Source organism: Macrobrachium nipponense, chromosome 20 (genome assembly GCF_015104395.2).
Source record: "Macrobrachium nipponense isolate FS-2020 chromosome 20, ASM1510439v2, whole genome shotgun sequence".
In the NCBI taxonomy this organism is placed as follows: domain Eukaryota; kingdom Metazoa; phylum Arthropoda; class Malacostraca; order Decapoda; family Palaemonidae; genus Macrobrachium; species Macrobrachium nipponense.
This window is the reverse complement of record NC_061089.1, coordinates 30,540,345-30,563,629: the sequence shown is the minus strand read 5'-3', so window position 1 is coordinate 30,563,629 and position 23,285 is coordinate 30,540,345. Positions and strand designations below refer to the sequence as shown.

Sequence of the window (23,285 nt, the reverse complement as noted above, 5' to 3'; positions counted from 1 at the left end):
TGCGCATACCGATAGACACTTGTACCTAACGTCTGCCTTGCCCATGAGAAGTTCGGGCTAAGCATTCCTTTCTCCAGTCAATCTGCTATGCAAGCAGAGACGACACACAGATGAAGCCTGTGTAAGCAGATTATTGAGGTTAAAAGGAACAAAATGCTGATACGGCAATGATGACGTCGTCACTTGGCAGGAGATTGCTCTCAGCAGCTAAGAGTTACGTTACTTGCTGTAATAAATACGACTTTAGGATAAATTTTTTGTTTTTTAATACTCGACCCACATGAGAGAAATGTCTGAAAAAAAAAACAGTACCAAAATTGAACAGTATATTAGTTTCATGTTGGAAATCTGCATAATTGTAATTATGTTAAATTAAATATTCCTTATTCAAACTGATGAAAAAGGTTTCCATACAAATTCTATATATATTATTAGCCCCATAGATAAACATTTTCACTTCTAGACTTCCTGTCTTTAAAATCTCTTTTATTTTATTTTATTTATTTATTTATTTATTTATTGTTATTATATTTTTTTTTCATTGACTACGAATATAAATCACCGGGACAGACAATATGTCAGTAGGTTTTGATATGTGTTTGAACTTTTAGCTTATTTGTCATTACTAAAGCGTTAAGTTTGAGTTCAATCTTTACGCATATATTTGGATATTTAATGGTTACGTTTTGCTTATTGATATTATCGTGATTCCTTTTTTATTATAATTTGTAACCCTTCCGACTTCTTACGGATGTATTATATTGACTCTACTTGTATCATATTTATCTTATTTTTTTTTTATATTTATTTTATATATTTTTTTATATATATTTGATAAAATAATGTTGGCTTGAATATGTGGAAAAGTGGTTCTAGCGGCGTACCGTATAAGGCTACTTGCGGCATCAATTCTATAGATACAGATATAAATGATAAAGGTATTTAAAACCGCGAGAACCGCTATAATCCAGTTCGGATCCAATATCACGAGTTGTAACTCGTAAGACATTGACACTTTCTGATTTATCTCTTATTCTACCAAACCGATTGACTCTGGGCGATAAAATATATTACTGGTTTTCTTAATGGATAGGAATTCACACAACGTGTTAAGGAGATTATTATTGATTTACGCCACCCGAGTCAGATTATCATGTGTTGAATTCCATGTTTACTGATTTAGCACTCATAAATATTCCTAACGCACTCAATTGCGGTGTTTGTTTTTAGTGCTATTAATTCTATATAACGTGTCAAGGAAACTATTGACACTAAGAAGTGTTTATTCCCTCTGTCAGACTCTTAATTCTGTTAATAATTCTACGTATATTCTTTCAAGGATTGATTTGGCACAGATAGGCCCCTAAACTGACAGGTGTCTTAGTGTATCCCTTGTTTTTCATGACACGTGTTACAAATTAGTTATGTGCTTTTTATATCTGTAAGTATTGTAGGCCAGTAAACAGTGATTTGGCTTTCTGTGACATAGGAGGGAACCCTGGATGACGGAATGCAACCAGTTTATGACGATTGGTATGAGAGAGATTATTACTACTACCTGGTCGTTAGTCACCTGCTGTGTTTCTTCGGGTTTTCCTCGTCACAGACCTACAAATATAACATTACATTTGATTACATTTATTCTGATACACATACTATAAATATACTTTTGCTTTAGGGTTTCTGCTCGAAAGTGTTTATTGTTTTTTGCCTAGCCACTGACCCTGTTTCCGTTTCGAAGTGTTTATTGTTTGGTGTTTATTGTTTTGCTTATCGCTGTTGACACTTGCTTTGTTCAGTTTGTAACAGTTCTGCGCTCCGACCCAGATATTCAATGCTCGCGATCTCTTGGGTTAAGGAATTTTCTTGTTTAGATACGGTTTTTAACAATAGGCACGGATGTTTTCTATATTTTTTAGTCTAATTAATGGTTCTTTGCAGTATGGTGCGGGATTTCGGGATAATGCGTCAGCTATGACAATTGCTTCCCATGGTAGATATCTTATCTTGGCTCCAAAGACCTGAATGATCATTTGTCACCGAGTTCCTTTTGGACTGTGATTAAAGCCTTTGAAAAACAAACTGGTAAAGGACTCATGTTCAGTAAAGACTTTATCAGGATAGCCATAGATTATGAACTTAAAATGTACTAGTGAGTTAAAGATACCTAGCCCTTCCTTGCCTATTACTGTATATTTACTTTCAGAGGGCTTTAGTTTACGATGAATAAAAAAAGCTATAGAAGGAAAAACTGTTTATTCAGATTGCTGAAGTATATCCCTCTTACCACCCCTTGATCTGAGGCGTCTGTTGCAATAAACAAAAAAAAAATTCCTTATTTAAATCAGGGATTTTTAAGTTAGGTAAGCTGTATTATTCCGCTTTTAAGATATCGAACGCCTGTTGATGCTTTTTAGACCATCAATCAATCTAAAGCTCTTCTTCGTAAGATCTGTTAAAGGAGCTGTCATGATTTGAAGAGTTACATATTTGCATACGATTGTAATACCACTACAGCGCAAAAGTGCTGTATCCCCCTTTTACGTTAATAAGTACGGAAAGTTATGAATAGCCGGCACCTTACCATGGACTACTTTAAGACCTTGACCAGACACATAAAACCTAGATAAACATGTTCGGTTTTAAAAACTCACATTTAGATATTTTACTCTGAGACTAGCTCTAGTTTATGTGAATGTACTTCTAAGGTATTAGAAAAGATTACAAGAATCATCCATATAGGCATGTAGGTTATCCCCTAAAAGTCTCCAAACACTATATTGTAATTGGGTGCAACGTAAGCCGGAGGCATACGTAAAAAATTGATAATGTCCCCTGAGTGTGCTGAAAACGGTGTATGAGGTATCACTTAGGTAATGGTATCTGGTAAAAGCTTTTAAGTAAGTCCAAGTTGATGAAAAAAAAAAATTTATTCTACCTAACAGAGATAAGATGTCGTCGGTACATGGCACTGGAAACTATCGGGAGTCGTTTCCTTGTTTAAGCGTCAGAAATCTACGCAGATACGCCAAGTCCGCGATTTTTTATGGCATGACGTTTGAGGGAAAAATTATATGGGCTTATTTGATTTCCTAATGGCTCATATTACTAACATTTTTTCAACTGCGTCATTTACCTCTATTTTGAAATTTCAGTGAGAGTCTATACGAAGGTACGTATATAGCTTTATGTTTGTCCTTAGACCGTATTTTGTGTTAAGTTACATCCGTTTTTTCCCAGAGATCACTCGCTAGTGGAGAAACTTCCTGGTATTCAGGTAAAAGATAAAAAAATTTCTGCTGAATCACCTCTGCTTGAATGACTTTACGGATATTACTTTAGATAGATTATCAGAGAGATTCATCTACGGATGGTTGGGCGGGATTAAAAATTTAGCAACAATAAAAAATGCGATATTTATAACTTCCGTATCCACGATATGTATACCTTTTAGGGCTTTGTTGCGCGGAAAATCGTTATATTTCAGAGTGTCGGGAAGGATTAAAATTTCATTTCCCAGCAAAGTCATTTTAACAACGCACTAAGACTTCGAGGGTGCATGCTTCTCGAAATTTTGCGTGCAAAGTGCGACTGCGGTTGTGGGAGAATTCTGTTGGGTCATTTGAACAATGTTACGATTTATGAGACAAATGTATAGTTCCTTTATATAAGTTATTATTTGATTAACTGTCTCATTTTGTTCAAAACTGATTTTTGATATGTTTGAAGGTTTATAGGATTTTCCTTTGATAAACACGCCTTATTTTGCAGGATGTAAGATAATATTTGTGTATCCCTAGATGGATATCTTACAATTACACTAGATACAGATCAATGTTTTTATAACTATAGAGGTATCTGTAAGCGCTCGCTTATCCGGACTTCTCATTAGGGAAGTTCGAACAACAGACGGTGAGTCCGTAATACAGGATATTACGTGTACTAAGGAATAAAAACAAGATATTCTAATTTTTACGGCGCGTACAGTCGGGCTTTGTCCACCACTACTTATAATAACTTACGTATTAAAAAAAACAAAAAAAAAAAAAAACGAAAACCTGCTCTGATTACTTTATACGGTCGTGTGTTTCATAGGAAAAATCCTTTTTAATTTTAAAAAGGTATTTGGGATGTATGATCCAACATCGCTTTTTTCCACTCTGCTAGAGTCGCTTATTGTGTGGAATTTGCTATGCTTTGAACACTTCGGCAGTTTTTGACTGACCTTGACCGCTTGACTAGGTGACACAGTCACCGAGCTTGCTTGTTTGATTCTGAACGGGCTACTGTTTCTATTTCTTTTGTAATAATTAGGATCCTTCTCTTTATTACCATTGGCAACGGATTTGTTTTGTGTTTTTAGCATTATGTTGCTGGTTACGTATAAAGCAATGAAGGACGAACTATTAGGAACTGAGCGATTACTAATAAGACAAGTTATCACTACTGCATTCAATATTAACTGTTTGTACTTCATTCTTTGCTAAAATTTGAAATAGTGAGGGATCCTGGTCAGCGCATTTAGCCTGATGAAAGTTTTTTTGTTTTTTTTATAGGCATGTTATTTCTTGCAATCCAGCCGTATTTTTTAAAGTTAAGTTGAGTCATTGAGGTTCGATTTTTTTATATAACTCAAAAAACTCAGGCTAAAACTGCGATCGGGACTTGCAAAGGAGCATTTATTGTCATGACCCGAAATAGTGTTACCTCTAATTTATCTAGATTTGTACGGGTGTTCCACTTGTTTTTGTGTGTTTTCTAATCACTACGGTGCCTAACGACCCTATCCATGCATCTGTATAAATACAGACGTCCACTGCGTAAACGCATATTCACTGTTTAATATGATTTGTTACGTAAGGGATTAATAATCACCCAAAATGATAAAATTAACATAGTATATGATTATGATATTTCAGTAGAACTTCTGGAAACAGACACTCAAAGATAAAAAAAACTCGCAGTAGCGAAATCTCAATGATGTAGATAATTTCTGTAAAAAAGTAAGATTAAGAATGTCTCGTAACTTCAGCCCACAGGAATAACGAAATTCGACCTGCAAAGGAAACACTCAAAGTTACTCCAAATGAATAAAAAAATTGTACTTAGCTTGCTTTTGTGGAAGTCACGGTGTTCCGATAACGACACACGGCCTTGGTCCTCCTTCTCTATTTAGCGGATGACCTGGTTTTGGCTTCAGTTTCCCCGTGCGCGTTGTTTCGATGATTCGAGCCCTTGAAAGATCCGATGCTGCAGACGCGTTCGGTTTGTTTCTTGGAGTGCCGGAAACGCTCACTAACGATGTTTTCTTGAATGATTCTAATGAGAGACGAAGCTTGCGTTGTCGTAGGAAAAAGGACACGTCGGTTTTGTTTCTTGAAGTTATTCACTAACGATGATACTAAGTTGCTTGAAGAATCTCTTGCTTTCGTCGTCGTTAAAGAGTTCTTTTGTTGTTTTCTGAAGTCGCTCACTAAACGATGAAAATAAGTTGCTTGAAGAATCTGCTGCTTTCGTCGTCGTTGAAGAGTTCTTATATGATACTTCATTATTCTGATATTTCTTCGGAGAAGTTGTAGAGTTCTTCTGGTCCACTGCCACCAATATTAGGGCTTGTGCCTTGTATGATAAGGCGCCCTATGAGGTAATGTTAGACTTGCGATAATTTTACGCTAAGTCGGTTGGTATTGCACTTCCATCTTCAATGGAGTGTCTGGGGGGTTGTAGATCACTTACGAAGTCGGTATTATCTTGTTGGTTATTACGACGATGTGTTAAACTCATGGTGAGGAGGTTCTTGTAGAAAACACGAAATATAAAAATATATGTATTCTTCTGAAGTTTTACATGCTGAAGATCAGATATGATTGTACAAGTCTTCTAATAACGATAGCTTGATCGCTTCTGCCAATGATGATGGCTAATCCTATTCCTCTACATGATAAAGCTTAGGTAAAGAGGTACAGGTCTTCTAATGACGATAGCTAACTCTGTTCTGCTTGTCTACCATCTCTGTTACAAGTTATGAAGGAACAGACAGTAGTTCGAACAAATATGAACACTACATACAATGACATAGTTTCATACGAACACACAATACAAAATGAGACACGCTACAGATCACGTAGGCCGTTTGAATTATAGGTCGGGGTAGTTGTCTCAAGCAGGGAGCTTGGACTAATGTTTATAAACAATTGAATGACTACAGGTGACGGCATGTTATCTTAGCCTACATACTTATTGTATACATCATCTTTAGCGTCTCTAGTCTGATCACATTCCTGCAAGCAATCTGGTTGACCTCTTTAGTTTTAGACTTTATATATATATGGACTAACATTCCATATTTTTATTATGTAAACACTTACACATATAATACTCCATGTAACAGCTAATATAAAATGGTGCAAAAATTATGTCAAAGTGACGAAATAATTTCTGAGATGTGTCGCTGATACTTTTTAGTGCGATAAGAAAGAAATTCACGCTTGCGCGCCTGAGTAACGATTTGAACAAAACAACGCCTTGATCTGTGAGCTCCCAGCATCCCCCAAGGCGTGTGATTCAAAAGTTTTTGCCTAGTAGGCCTATAACTATTTTTCCGCAATTTTTAAAAAAAAATTTTTATATCGACGTACAATACATCCAATTGGCACCTAACAGACCATTTATATCGACATTTAATACGTCCAATCGGCATTAAAGGGTTAACACTGTAATTACTCTATATATTAAAATATATGAAAGGTTACTGGACGATAAAGTCACTGTGAATGTAACTATATAACTCTATGTTTACATTTTCTTCGCTGGCCATTCAGAGTTAATAGTTGATTTCATTGATATGGAATTACTAATTGAATAGGCCATTTTTTATGAAGATATGCCCATAATATATAAGGTGAAAATTATTTTTGTATTACCTTTATTATCAATTGATGTCATAATGTGAATCTTTTCATGTATGTCAATGGTTATCACACCTTGGCCGAGGCTTAGCCAGCCGATAAACATCATTTAGGGCATGAAAAAACAATGCTTCACTTCAATGGACAGTTGGCTTAAACATACGACCTTACCCCCCTTCCCTATCACTCCATTAAAATGAGGTTTTACTGTAATCCACAAATGTATTTGGTGGTTGGGTCTTATAAAGCAGGGGAAATAGGCAAAATTATTTGGATTTAATCTTACCTACTGTTAAAGTTAGTTTACATTATCTTCATACCATTAAGTGTGCTCGACATTAAAAGTAAAGAAAAAAAATGTATCACTAACCCACAAGGACTGTTTATGTAATCACCTGTTTCCTGCAAAGTGGCATTGGAATATTTACATTCTTGTCAGAACCCTTCATGCTTTGTCCTTGTATAGAATTTACAAAATTAGCCATCCTCTCATCAGATCATTCCTTATTTTCTTCACAAGAAGAAGAAAAGTACACTCATGCCTCGAGAGATAAGCTAACACACCGGCGTAAGATCCTGCTCTCCTATTGGTCAGCATCTGTCCGATCATGCCTCTATGTAAACACCTTGAATTCGTTTGTTCACCTATATTTCGTTTGTTAACGTAAATTCATGTTAGTAACTTCGCTTTTGTTGTACTGTAAGTTATACTTTATTTTGTTGTGTGTGAACTTAATTACTTACGTTATTAGCCGTGGGCCCCAAGAATGTTGCTGAAGTTCACAGAAAGAAGAGGATGCTTTCCATGGAGAACGAAGATGGAGATAATCAAGAAGTGTTAATGTTTTCTGCCATTTGTTAATGTGTTTCGTAAAGTTTAGTGTTAATGTTTTCTGCCATTTTTAATGTGTTTTGTAAAGTTAAGTGTTCATGTTTTATGCCATTTGTCCACCTCCTCTGTGGTCAGTATTTCTTGTACCCTGTAGTACACTAATACACTTTATTTACAGGTACAGTCATGGTTATGTTAGGTATTGAATGGTCCAAATTGTTGTACGTATTTCATTGTTTATTGGTCAACTTAGCTTTATTATAAAATTTACTGTGGTGTTTTTATAGGGCCTGGAACGAATTAGGCAATTTACATGTAAAACGTAGTTCTAGGTAGTAAAAAGTCAGGTTACGAAGGCCGCTTCAGAACGGATTAATTTCGTAACCTGAGGCGCTAGTGTAGTGTGGAAATTTCATTATATGCATTGATAATTTTGTGAGGTTTAATAGGTATGAAATGGTCATGTAGAGGTAGTCCCTGGGTTACAGCAACTCCAACTTACAGAGTTAATGAAAAAATTGGTTTCAGGTCCAAAGTTACTGTTTTCCAACTAACAGCATGCTGCTGGAATGGAACCCACGCCATAACCCAGGGACTGGCTTATGTAGTTCTTTAAGCATTCTTTTGGCTAGATGTTTGAACTATTAAAAATTAATGTTTTTTTTATTGTTAGGATGTAAGTGGAGAACCACTGGCACCTATTCCATTTGGTGGTATTTACCTCCCACTAGAGTGTCCACCACGAGAATGCCAAAGATCACCATTACTTTTGACATATGATGCAGCACATTTCTCAGCTCTGGTTGTGATGGAGAGTCAACAAGACTGCAGTGGAAATCAGCTTCCAGGTGAGATGTAGTATAAGACAGTACTGTTTCATTATCTTAGCCTGTAGAAATGTTACACATGGAGCGTTTCTCTACTTTTAACCCTTTATTCTAACCTGTAGTTAGAATAAAGAATTTAAAGTATGATATTAGGATATTGTTTAAGATATAATGTTTACCTTTTTTAGTTCCCCTTAAAATGTAAACTGAAGTCACAAGATGGTCTTTTATCAGTTAAAATGCATATCCCAAGATGGTCTTTGCCTATTTATAAAAGCACAAGACAGATTGTTTGGCAGGAGTCCCTCTTTTAGAGCAATGTTATTTTTAAAAAATTGCTGCTTCCGTGGCATTTAGCTTGTATAGTCTTCTCTGTTCCTCTTCTTATACACTTGTTGTCAGCAGGTATCATACACTTATCAGCAGGTATTTGGTACATATATTAAATTTCCAAAGGGCATGGATAGATATTTTGTTTTCATTGTTTATTTTTGGACACACAGGCGGTCATCTACAGAGATAATGAAGGAATATCAAAGGTTGGCAAGTGTTTCTAGACATGGCACTAGACTAGATGTTTTTGCCTCTTGGAACCCTTACATATACTGGAAAAAAACAGCGTACAAGTGAGAGAGAGTAAGACAATGCAAGTCTATCCCTCTACCTGGGCAGAATCCCATTTCCATAAGAAACATAGGAAATTGGCTAATGCTAAATGTCAGTGCAAGGAAAAAGAAAAAATTCAACCTGTGTGTTGCACTGGTGAGGAAGAAAGGAATGAGATGAACAAACAAACACCCCCCCCCCCCCCCCCCAACCCACTGGGCAGAATCCTATTTGGGTATAAACAAGCTTAAACCTCCAACTTCCTTGATCAATACAACCAGGAAGGTTCAAACATCTGCTTGCTTTACAGCAAAGACCCCTATGCAGTAACAGTAATGGAATGCAACTTAGACCTTGGCTAATTCTAAACCAGCTCTGCTGCTGTAAATACTTTCCCACTTTTGTATTTTATCCATTCTTTCTGTAGATGACTACCTCTGTGCATATCGAAACAAAAGAGTAAAGTAAAGAAAGAAAGCAGAATAACTTTACATTCGCTTTGTAAATGTATTATACCATCTACCTGTTGACGAGAAAATAATGAGAATAAAGATTCTTTACAAACTAATTGCCGTTGAACAGCAATAATAATAATAATTACTACTACTACTACTACTACTACTACTACTACTACTACTACTACTACTACTACTACTACTACTACTACTACTACTACTACTACTACTACTATATATTATAATAAGCACTCCTTTGTTACCAGTGGCCTCAGTTATTGTTGATTCGGTTTTATGGGGCTTGTCTAGCGTCGATTTCTGGTTATTAGCACCGATAATAGAGTATAGTTGCCGAGATATACCTCTCTTAGGTGCCTTTAACCGGTTATTGGAACCAAAATCTGGCTATAAGCACCAGTAAGTGCTGAAAATCGCTGATTTTCAGCTATCTGCAATTTTCGTTTATCATCAAGCTGTCAGAATGGAACCCCTGCCAATTACTGGTGACTGCCTTATTATTATTATTAATGATTTTTATTATTGTGAATCATAACTTTACAGGTAGTCCCCGGTTATCGGTAGCCTCGGATATTGGCGATCTTATATCGCTTGTATAGCGCTAGCACCAAAATTTGGCAATCTCCAGTTATTGGTGCTGATAAGAAAGTATTGACGCGATGCATACCTAACAGAGCCACCATTATCTGGTTATCGGCACTAAAATCTGGTTATCAGTGCCAGTAAGTGCCGAAAATTGTCGATTTTTGGTTATCTGCGAATTTTGCTTATCATCAAGCCGTTGGAGCATTACCCCTGTTGATAACCGGCAACAGCCAGTATAGTCTTTCAATCTTTATAATTATTCTTTATTCTCCAATATTGATATTGATAAAATATGGTAAATACAGTGTGTTCATATGTGGTTGAAATAATCGTAGGACATACTGAATCTTATAAGTGTATTCCTACTAAAGACAGTAAGGAATATTCCATTGTGCACTAAGTATAATGCGGAGAGTACAGAGCCGTCAGAAACATCTATTGGATACACTTACTGGACACTCTCAGTAAGTGTATCCAGTAGACGTTTCTGAGGGCTGTGTCAGGCAGCAGAAAGTTGCCGTAGTGGGTTTTTAAGGGCATCACTTTCAGCAGTTATATTCGGCACTGCAGGTAGGAGCAGTGCTGAATTTCTATTGGTCATCAGGAGATCATAGTCTTGGTGAAAAGCTTCTCCCTGATATTGATGGTTGCTCCCATCAGAATATGTGAGTGTTAGAGATAGGGGTATCCTTTGAAAATTAGTTTTGATTGAGAAACTCCTGATTGGTCAGTTTGTTTGGATCAGAAGTGCAGGTATGTGACACTACTAGCAGCTGTTGGGAGGAGAAAAGTTTTTTTGCATGATGTTGAGATTTAACTTCTCCCCGATGTTTAAGGCTTCTAAGAAATGGAGGCAGCAATGGTGTGCTGCACTGTCAGTATACTGTAATTTCAGTATTTGTAAGAAAGAATTACAATATTTACAATAAGTAATCCCCTCAATTATCTGGATCTTCATTATCTGACACTCGACATTTATCTGAGAGTAGCAGACCCAGGGTCCAAGGCCCAAAGTTAAGTGATAAAGGCAGTCCCCAGTTATTGACGGCCTCAATTGTTGGTGATCCGATTTTATGGGGCTTGTCTAGCATTGAAAATCGCTGCACCGTTTTTTGGTTATCAGTGCCGATAATAGAGTATTGGTGGTGATACATACCTAACTGAGGTGAGATTAACCCTTAATGGGCAGGGTAATAAATCAAAATGCACCACCCCAAGCCGGGAAAACTTTGAGGTCGGCCAGTTTAAGAAAAAACACCTCAGTGGAAAGAGGAAGATATGCAAATGCACATGGTGTAAAAAAAAAACTTGTAAAACATTTTCCCTAACTTCCACGAGAAGTTGAAAATTACTATTTACAACCGTTGTGCGGCCTCTTTTAACACCCTAAATAGAATAAAATTACATCGTAAAGATGGAAAAGACACTTTTAGTAGAAGAAAAAGGAGCCCAGGAGGAGGCAAACTGTTCCGAGGAACAGAAGCCTACTCGGAGCCAGCGAAAGCCGATGAAGAGCAAGAGCCGGGATGCTGGGCTGGAACAATAATAATAGCCCTAAATACCAAACTAAGAGAAATGGTAAGGGGGCTAATCTAGCTAAAACTCGATGTAAAAACGATGAACGTAAAAGGTAAGCCCATAAGTATAAGAAGTCCCAGTATGGAGGACCGGGAATTCTTAACAAGGCAGCATGGCGCCGCCACGAGACAACCGGGAAACCGTATATGACCTATTAGAAGGAAAATACTGGTTCCCGGAAGATAAAATTATAGTAAAACATTACTTATGAGGCACTTAACTTAGCCGTTGCGATTGCAGAACGTTCCATATCGAGAAGATAATAAATCCCGTAAAAGGCACAGCACAGAGAAAAATGCGTCTGTACGCTAGCGCTAAATATTAAGGATGACCTGCTAGGGGCGCTGCTGTCCGTGGCGTCCTCTAGTAGTAGTAGTAGCGGCTGCATCGCCCGTTGGTATCAGCTCTCTCTTGTGGGGATTCTGATTCGAAGGTCTAATTGGTGAATGTCTCGTGGTAGTGTTCCCACTCGCCCCTATTACCATACCGACACTTCTTTTTAAGAGTGAGCGAGTCAGTTTTACTGACATTTTCTTAATTTTGTTTTTCTCTGGTAATTTTAGATTAATTTTACCTAGAAAGAATGATATTAAGGATCCTTTCATAGGGCGACACGAGCCAATCACCCAGAAATAGATTTTTCCTTCGTCAAAATCCCTTATTTACAACCGTAAATTTTGTGAAGTAATACATGATGTTTTTAATAAATAAATATTTTATTTTGTAAAATTATGATTATAGCTCACACGATATCAAAACAGATAAGAAATAAAATTAGTAACAAATCCTGAGCATGTCTTGTAAAATATTTACTTATATTTACTGAGAACAAAGATGCTATAACTTTTTTAGATTTATACACGTTATTTCTCATTTTTCTTTGCATTTTGCTTTGCAAAATTATATTTATAACTGACATATTATCATAAAGGATGAGAACTAAAAGCAACAGCAACCCCTTGGTATATTTATGAGCAAATTTACAAAAATACATCTTGTGAGACAGGCACTATATCCTTCCTTGAAATCAAGATACCAACTTACTCTTTCATGAGTTGTCCAGTGGATAACCGGGGACTGCTTGTATACGTAAATTCTAAAAAATTTGAAAAAACCATTCTAATGGTTGGCAATGCTGCATGGCCTAAAGAAACTTTTGGTAACACTGCTTACATTTATGAAGAGAGTTTGAGATAGGGTTTTGGGGTGTGGGGGAGGCCTGGAGTTTCATAGGGGCATGGTTCGGATGGCTTGGCACCATGGGAGAGGAGGGGCAGTAAGGCTGTATTTCATGGGAAGGGAGGGGCAGTGAGGCTTAGAGGAGCTCACTCAGAGAAGGGATTGTTTTGGAAGGTGGGTGGAGTAGGAAAGCTAGTTTCTTTGGCTTTGCAGGGGGGAGGAGGCTGTGGGATGGGTTGAGAGGTGTAGGCAGGCATCTGACTTCGCTACAGCTTTTGTTTTTTTGTGTTTTTATGTTTACTATGCTGTTTCCATATTTTATCAAAAGATATGCACAGTACCTTACTGCAACAAAGCAAAACAAAGAATGGATATGTTGAAGCTTATAATACACACACACACCCATTCACTTTTTCTCATTTTGTATTTTATGCTCTTCTCAGTTTTATTGTAAAATGAATTATGGAAAGGTCATTAATTAACTTAAAAAATGTCTTATAGGAATCCAACTTTTTTGAAGGTGTTAGAAATGATAAAGATATTGTTTCTGCAGTTGTCCGTAAGTCTCAGTGGTTAGGTAAAAATGAATATGTACTTGTTTAGGTAAAAATGAACACCTGAGATAAAGTCTAAGTGCAAAAATGTATTCAATAGTCTACTTAGACAAAAATCTATAAATAAATGCAAAAATTAATGAACACCTTACTTAGAGATGAGCTCAGAAAAGCATGATAATGAGTAGATAGGTGGTAAGTAGTATATTCATTTACTAAAAATACTACAGCAGTATAAAGAAGGCAAAAAACAAAACATCATACACCGACTCTTTGCTGTATTGTAATGGATAAAAAGGAAAAATAAAGTGTGGTGGGGCAAGTTATAACTTGCTGCTTAGTGCTAACTAGGTAATCAGTCATTTCCCTGAAAACACTCTGTGAGCAGAAATTGTTGAATTTGCAAAAATGCTGTTGTAAGCTAGAATAGAGCAGATACTGAAAAAGAGCTACATTTTCAGGATGATCCATAAGTCAAGTACTGTTTTCACATAGTGTGCCTTTATGACTGCTTATACAAATATGAAACTTGATAAAACAGAAAAATAATTTGTATTACCCACTTGTGGATGGGTAACATACATTTTGAATGAATTTCATGGAAAAAGTGCTCAGATGTCTTCCATGGGCCATAAATGACTCATAGCAACTTTTACAGCAACTATAATAGCTATTTGGCGCAGGAGAGAGTTCAGATTGCCTTGAGATGTGATAAGGAAATTTCCAAAATTCCCATCCAATGAATATAGTATGTTCATACACTTTTTGGTGATTATTTTTGTCGGCAAACCCCATGAATAGGCAAATTTCCTGCAAATAATGGTCCAGAGAGAAATCCGCAAATCCGGAGAACGAGAATAAGGAGGGGGCCCACTGTACTTAGAATTTGTTACTGATTGTAGCTCAGATTATCTGCTATGGTATTGTGAGAGCTGTAATTATAATTTTACAAAATACAATGAAAAAATATTAGAGAAAACACTTATAAATTGGTAAAATTAGCTTACAGTTGACCCCCGTATTCGTGTTCTCAAGATTCATGAGTTTCTCTTTGGATCATGTCTACCTATTATTCCTTGGAAGTTTGCTTATCCACTATTTTTCACTAAGAAATATTCACTAATTGCTTATCCACTATTTTTCACTAAGAAATATTCACTAATTGCTTTATTTTCTGTTTCATCCTCAAAGGGATTTACCCTCCATAGTGTGTGCCAGTGCCCCATGGTGATCAGACTAATATCAAAGAAATATATTTAAGCCGGGTGTTTTAGCTGGGTATTATGCCATAAGGATAAACACTATGTCAAGTTTATGAGTATAATGGACTCAAAGACAAGAAGGCATTTTATCTTGTCTTCAGCGAACGCTGTACCCAGTTTCCTACGTCAAAATCTGTAGAAGTGGCAATTGCGCATGTGCATCGCCCATTTTGTTTTATGCTCGGGCCGGCCAAAAGACCAAGAATCCATTACTCCTCTGGTCAACACAGACAAGTCTGTTCCGCCAGTGCGCCTCTATTTTGAGAATTTTTCTTTGAGATCGATTTCCAGAAATTGTGGAATTGCCGCAAGTTGAAAGTTAAGTGCTTATTTCTAAGATTTAGTTAAAACAGTTTGGTTAAAAACTGTGGAACGAAAATTTTATTGAGTACGAAAACAGGTGTTTTGTTTACCCATCCCATGTTATTTAGAATACGTGATAGGCAAAATTCATGTTCCAGGCTAGCCTTTACAAACGCGAAAAGTGTTTTTAAATAAATTTCCGTTGGAAATTTTTTTGCCTAAAGAACTACTCCATATTGTATTATTAATTTAGTTAATCTTTTCAGATAATGGTTCCTACAATTTCCGAGGCAGTAGCCTACATGAGCTAGTAGCCTAGCTGGTTTAGGACAAGTAATTTTAGACTAGGAATGGCAATTATCGGTAGCCTGTAACCTAAGATAGTATATCTTAAAGATACTAATTAAATAACCCTAACTTAGTACAGTGTACCCCCCGTATTCGCGTTCTCCAGATTCGCGGACTCACACATTCGCGGATTTCTCTGGGGAACGTTTCCCTGCATTATTCGCGGAAAATTCGCGCATTCGCGGTATTTTTCTATGATAAATATCCACAAATTCCTGGTTTTTTTATGAATTTCATCATAAAATGTACTTTTTGTGATAAAACTATTAAAAAAACCAAGTATGAAATTTTTTAGTGGGTTTTTCTTGAGTTTTAACTAACAAAATAGGCTGTTTTTAGCATTTTCATAGGGGTTCCAAACATTCGCGGGTTCTAACTATTCACGGGGGGTCTGGTACGCATCCCCCGCGAATACGGGGGGACCATTGTACTTACCTAATTTTTCGGTGATAAGCACCTAGAAGTAGATGAACAGGCTACACCATACACCATTTTAGTTTTATTTTGCCAAATTAAGTATGACCGAAATAAACCAAGCCGGATAATTCCTAGTGTTAAGTAGTGAACCCTTACTAACACTACTAGTCATTTGTTAGCCTGGAATATGTATTCTAAGGCTAAGAAAATTGGCAACAGGTGCCAAATGTAATAGTAGTCTAAAACTCAGAGCTACATTTTAATGGTGGTTTTTAAGTAACATGTTGAATTGGGTGCTGAAATTGTAATTCGAATTAGTTACTCTAAGTTATGCTTAGAGTAAGTGTTGATTTACTTATAAGGTAAAATAACCTAACATGAAGGTTAGTGTTGGTATGATGGTTTTATATAGGCTAGTTTATCAGCAATAGAACATGCTAAAACTATTCGAGGCTTAGCAAATATGTCTTTTTTGCTATGATTTAGTATCCTAGCCTGTTTGTACCATATATACTCGACTAACGTGCGATCTCGCATATCATGCGACCCCCAAATTTAAAATGGTGCAAACATTACGACAATCGGACAGTGATGGAAGGCCACTCATCGGTATTAAAGTGGATGAGGGCATTCCCAGCTACCTCGAGGAACTGGATGTGGGACAACCTCCGGAGATCGGGACCGTAGTATCCACAATACAGGATGTAGGCATTTTGAAGGGCCAACTGAAGAATGTATTTGAGGAGCTTCTGTGTCCACCTCCTGGCTCTCCTGGCGAAGGGATAATACTGGATGAGTTGATCAAAGAGATCAACTCCTCCCATGTGCCTATTGTAGTGCCCAATGACGGTAGGGCGCTCTAGACGAAACTCCTCATACATAACTCGGCCCTGCCGACGTGTCTTCTTCCACTGTACGATCTCCTCTTGGATGGGTTCATGACTCGTCGTAATCATGGGGACAAGTCGGACCCCCCTTCCAACAGATGACGAAGATAGCTTCCTTCTGCCGCCACTCTGTCTCTCCTCTTGCCAGATGTTGTGGATGGCTAGTGAACCTCTTGAGGACATTCGGGGCCCCACTCACCAACAGAAGGGTACCACTGACGTGCACACCTGCTTCATACAGTTCATGGGCAGGGGATACCGAGTTATAATAATTATTCATAAACAGGTGGTATTTCTGGTTACGGAAATGATCCACAAGACTGAAAACAGTGTCACGCAGTGTGTAGAAGACCCCGGAATACACCGAGAAGTCCACGACATATCCAGTGTTGGACTCGGTAATAAAAAAAAATGTCATACATTCAACTTCCCTGGCAGATATATACTTAGCTATAGACTCCGTCGTCCCCGATAGAAATTCGAATTTCGCGGCACACGCTACAGGTAGGTAGGTCAGGTGATCTACTGTCCCGCCGCTGGGTGGCAGGAATAGGAACCATTACCTTCTAGAACCAGATTTTCTCTGTCGGTTGGAATGTAAACATACGTTGCGGGTTTCCTCCTGATTTGATTTTTCGTGTTTTCATCGCCATTGATCTTCTGGGCTGTCTTTTGCAGGGAAGTACTGGGTCTTTGGTTCGGCATACGCTTTTATTAACTTTTTAATGAATTTCGCTTCGAAATTTCGAAGAAAATATTAAGTGAAACTACCGAATTTATTGGTAGACACTCACATAGTTTGCAATAAAGGGAATTATTAACGTTTATTCATTATTACATGTAATAAAGGTTACAACTTTATTGAGGAAATATTAAACTCTAATTTCCTACTTTAGGAAGTCAGAAAAGCATATAACTAGATACGCTTACTTTAGAAGCTTTAATAGCGTTTGTGCTAATGAGCAGTTAGAGTATTAGCAGTACTAGTAGTTGTTGCATCCTCATCACCTTCTTACTCCACAGAAACTACAAATTTATATATGCAAATTTTAAGATAATGGATGTAGCTCAAAATGCGAGCTCGTAAAAGGTAAGAAGTGAATATAGTGTTCCCCATTGAAGTGGAGGGTGCGTCTGATTTCGGGGGGCTTCTGTCTTCGCTCCGCCCATGGTCTTAGACCGCCTCTTACCAAACTCACAAGCCCAGAGGAGAAGGAATGTCGAAAGCCGCACGGAGGTTTCAGAGACAATCCCCACTGATCAGGCGTCCCCTCGGCAGACTCTGTAGAACGTCCCAGACTGCCAAGTTCGCCATTGGAAAGGCGTCTAAAATCCAGTGGAGGGTGCGTTCTGATCAGCTCTGTCTCGCTCTTCCAAGCTCACAAGCCCAGAGGAGAAGGAATGTCAAAAGCCTTAAGGAGGTTTCAGAGAATCCCCACCGGTCGGGCGTCCCCTCGGCAGGATCTGTAGTAGCGTCCCAGACTGCCAAGGATAGCCATTGGAAAGGCATCCTAAAACAGTGTTTTTTCGTCATCCGAGTCTTCATCGAAAGGAAAATAGGGTGGAGTTCTGACAAGCTGTCGAGACCTTCTAAAAGATCGTGGAAATCGCCAGCTTGGGATTCTAGCCTGGAAAGTTTTCCAGAAGACTATCCACCTGAAAAGAAGAAGAAAGACATTTATTCATTAAATCCTCCTTCCCCTAGATCAGATACGGAGAAAGAAGACGACGCTACGAAGATCCTAGGAGAAAGGCAACAGTAGATATCTTCGTTAATAGAAGTTTTGAAGAAGGATCCTCCCAGGAGAAAGGATTGCTTCCTTCCCGTTAAGAAATCCCTTCCGATAGAAGTCTTTGACAGCTCGGACGAGGCGGCCAGGCGCAAATCGCCGACAAGGCGAGAGGATTCTAAAGAGGCGCCTGAAGCGGCTGAAATGAGGCACAAAGCGCCTGAAACGAGACGCAAAGAGCCTGAGGCGCCTAAAACGAGGCGCAAAGCTCCTGAAGTGCCTGAAATGAGGCGCAAAGCGCCTGAAGCGCCTGAAACGAGGCGCAAAGCGCCTGAAGCGCCTGAGATGAGGCGCAAAGCGCCTGAAGCTATAAACCAGGATTTTCATCGGATATGGAGTTAGAGCCTTATTCTGCGAAAGGTGAAAGACATTCGAGGCCTTCTCCTGATAAGGACGGGAGTTGTTGCACAGGCGGCCGTCGCCCTTCTCAGGATAGTCTTAATGCAAGTAAAGGCAAGAGCAAGATCGGCTTTTTTCCTGGCGGGGACCAAGATTTCGCACAGGCGGCCGTAGCCATTGTCATGTTAGAATCGGTACTGCTAAAAGCTCTTCACCTTACGAAAGGAGGCGCTCTCCTCCGGTTGCTCATTCTTCTCCCAACTTGATGGACAGGAAATGGAAGATAGATCGGAATTGGAAGCCAATAAGGGAGCAGGTCTCTCAGTTTATAAGACCTTAGCGACCTTTTTTATTGAAAAAATTAGTTCATTACTAATAAGACGATATTAAAATCTTCCCCCTTCTAAAATAATGCAACCAACCATTTACAGAAAGAGTGGCAATCGTTTGCAAATTGAACAAGATTCGTACGAGCTCTCATTCATTGATTAGAGGCTCTTCCAGATAATAGAGGCGTAGAATACGGCCTTATATCCAAGAGAATAAAAATTTTAGGGATTCTCTTCGATCCTAGGGTTTTCATTGCGATCTCTTTCGACTAATACTAATTCATGTTTATTGACGAAAAGAACGAAGAGGGCAAGATTTCCATTCTCTCTCTGCATCGGAGAGGAAAGAATGTATTAACAAGACTTGGTGTATACGACTACTGAATGACAAGTCATATACGCATACCATAGTTTTGCCTTTGTGGTTCGCTATGGAATTATCTATATCCTTACAGGATTTTCCTGGTAAGGACTTCACTTAAAAGGTTTGTTACTACAATACCTACTCAGCTTCGGTATTTAACAAAGGATGTTTGGCTTAAATTTGCATTATTGAGAGCTTCCTTAGGCTCGAGAATAATTTTATTATATTCCTTCATTGAATGAAGTAACTGGCAACTCAGGATGAATGCAGCCAGGCAGCGAACGAGACGGCTGGGCTGTCATTGTAAGGCCAATACAGTACCATCCAGTTCTCGGTCATGAGCAGTCGGTTACATCTCTCTCTCCAACGGGATCGAATGGTTAACCGTATATTCCCCCTACAATCATGGACTGATTCTCGAATGGAGGGGATAATTAAGCTAACATAAATAACATATTGTCTGCCTTTTGCTAAGAAGCTTTCAATAAGAAAGATATAACCTTTCAATGCTGTTTACCGTAGGTAACATTATTAAAGGATTCTAACGCAGCAGAACATTATATTATATAATGCTCTCATGCTTACGAAAGCATGGCTTATTAGAATACATGCTTAGTGAGAAGATGAATGTAGTAGAGAATTCACTTTAAGACTACGGTATGGTCAAGTCTTTCGAGAAACGCACACAACCTTTTTAGAATCGGATATTGCTCAAGAGAAGATGGATGAGTGGGATGGGAAACATTCTCTTCGTGGCAGAAATGGTTTCCCTGAATGGACTATACTACGTATATAAGAGTTTTTTCCTACTAAGAACGGAATTAACATGTGTAAGGATGTCGGGTACCATAAAGGCACAGATGTTCTGGCACATAACATAAAGAGAATTAGAAGAAAGTGCCAACCTGGCGCAATGCGCCAGAAGCGTTAGCCTGGCGCAATTCGCCAGCCTGGCGCAATGAGCCAAGAGCACCATCCAAGATATTTTCTCGTTTTAGCGAGTTATTAACCTAAGAGTCCAGTAGCCTCTCAGACAGCACGCTCGGTAACGGCAAGATTCGTTCCTGATTTCGTTACCCATTTAATCACTTAGGCCAATTCCACGACTCTCTCATATCGCAAAGAGCATCGAGAATCTCTTTTTTCGCTCCTGTTCGTGTTAACAAAGAGAACCTATTTGGAAAAAGAGGTTCGATGCAAGATTTTGCATGTCCGTGAGAACCTTCTCGATCGACGATAATAACTGTTAACGTATGTCTAACATTTATTCCAAAGAGTTGTGAGAACCTGCGAAAAGTCTTCTTCATAGATCTCTTAGCAAGGTAGAAGACGAACAGGCTTCCTGTAGACTGCTTCCTTTTCCTCGAACCAAGAGAGGTAGCAATATACGCCATCTGTATTTTACAGAAAGGGGAATAAACTTTAGTCTTTTTTCCCCTAAATATAAATTCTTTACAGAATTTAAGATAAAGGGCGTCAAAGAAAGAGAGGATAATACTTTATGCCTCATTTTGGCCTTAGAGAGGTTGGATTCACAGAGGTCACGTTCTTCTCACAGCATGTTTTGGAAGTCTTTTCTAAGACAGTCTGAATATTCTATCAGCATCTATTATAAATGGACCTTAACAACCTCTCCACTCTGAGTATGTCTGCGTGCAGACTGACCAGAAGTGGACATGAATGAGAGGATTTTTCAAGGTGAATGACAATAGTCATGGCCAGGACATAGAATTGCTGCAGATCGTGTTTGATGGAAGAGGAAACTGTCCTCTTCCGATACTTCTGTGAACCACATATAGGTTTTTTCTTCCTTTTCAGAGGGAAGAATCACCTTTGTATATATCTGCTATCAAAGAGTGCAGTAAAAGGTTATACTCTGTCTATACAAGGAGAATTAGAGATAGCAGAGGATTAAGATCTTCGGGATCTTATACGATACCTCAATACAACAAGAGTAGGATATCATGTACTTCGAATGGGATCTTTTGTGGCCTCAGATTCCGTGTTCCGACAAGATGGAACTGCTCCTCATCAAACTTCTTTGAGAAATTTTATGAGGGAATTCTTTGTTTTCTCTTGGCCCTTAACTACCAAGAAGACAAGTGAATTTTTTGTGCATTGTAATCTCGCATCAGATTCAATGGAGACTCGGCAATGGGTTCTTGCCAGCATAGTATGTCTGGCAAAAGAACTAAAACCCTCTATTCCTGACTCAACGATTTCAGATAGAAGTTTCGTTGCCCAGGCAGGGTACTTACGTTTTCACCTACATAAGAAGAGATGGTTTAAACGTTTTGCCTACAAAGTCTTTGGGATGCGATGAGGGCTCGAAATGCTTCCCAGAAGGTATTCAGAGAGATACAGTGGACCCCCCGTATTCGCGTTCTTCAGATTCGCGGACTCACACATTCGTGGATTTCTCTGGGGGACGTTTCCCTGCATTATTCGCGGAAAATTCACGCATTCGCGGTATTTTTCTATGAGAAATATCCTCAAATTCCTGGTTTTTTTTATGAATTTCATCATAAAATGCACTTTTTGTGATAAAACTATTAAAAAAACCAAGTATGAAAATTTTTAGTGGGTTTTCTTCAGTTTTAACTAACAAAATAGGCTGTTTTTAGCATTTTCATAGGGGTTCCAAACATTTGCGAGTTCTAACTATTCACGGGGGGGTCTGGTACGCATCCCCCGCGAATACGCGGGGACCACTGTACAATGAAGAGCTAGAAATCAGGAATCCTCCCAATTTCAGCTCGGAGTCTCCTTCGACTTCCAAGCCCCTTCCCTTCCTTCGGACAAGGATAGGGAAGATTCTGCAACGAGGAACTTCATCAGCAAGTAAGAAGATATCTCGTTAGCAACGGAAGGATTCAAGAAGGGTCCTCCTCGGAGGAAGACTTATCTCTCGTACTGTTAGATGTCCTATCGTCTAATGGATGTACTAGTTTACTGCAATCACCTCCCCTTGCCGGAGAGGCCAGAAGCTCAAAGTGGAAGAATTTCTTCCACCCTTCTCCAATCTCCTGATAAACCATTGTGGAGATTCAGGACTTTCGGACAATGTAGCGGCAACCAGGCGCCAAATGCCAAAACAGGCGTAAAAAACGCCAGAGGCAGACAGTTTCAAGGAACACTGTCATTGTCTGATGAAGAGAAAGAGGGGGCCTCCAACCTAGCGCAGATGCGCTAGAGGCGAACAAATTGGACAGATAAGAGTGTCCGATGTGGGCATCGCCAGGCATCCTCGAGACTCTACCAAGCTCGAAGCTCCAGCAAGTGGAGAGGAGTCAGCCAGGCGCCAGGCGCCAAATAGTGCCAGTCTGGAGCCAGGCACGAAGCTACTTCCAGGTGCCAGGCGCCAGCCATGAGTCAGGCGAAAAGCGCCTTCCAGGAGCTAGGCGCCAACCAAGTGTCAGGCAGGCGCGATACTCCAGCCAGGCTCGAGGCGCCACCCAGGCGCAAGCCAGGCTCTAGGCTTCATCCAGAAAAGATCCATTTCAAAGGAAGCCCTGGTCTTCTTTGAAATAAGTGTGATCGCTAAAGCACTTCATGAATAACTTGATGATTCCTTCAAACAGCTGAGAATTAAAAGCGCTTGAAGTGCGAGCTTTTATGAATTCTTGTTCGTTACATAACAATATGTCGTGAAGGACATATTAGCTGTAACTTACGGGAGATGCAACTCTGTGTTGACTTCCCTT

At 38.8% G+C, this 23,285-nt stretch overlaps 1 protein-coding gene across 1 annotated transcript in view; it reads left to right on the top strand.

Annotated features, from left to right (window-relative positions):
- The window catches only part of LOC135224420 (OTU domain-containing protein 7A-like), a gene marked incomplete at its 5' end in the record, with an annotated part of 176,158 nt that overhangs the window by 109,688 nt on the left and 43,185 nt on the right, over positions 1–23,285 (top strand). The window contains 1 exon segment of the mRNA XM_064263407.1: positions 8,414–8,588. Within this exon segment, the coding sequence (XP_064119477.1) occupies positions 8,414–8,588 (175 nt within the window).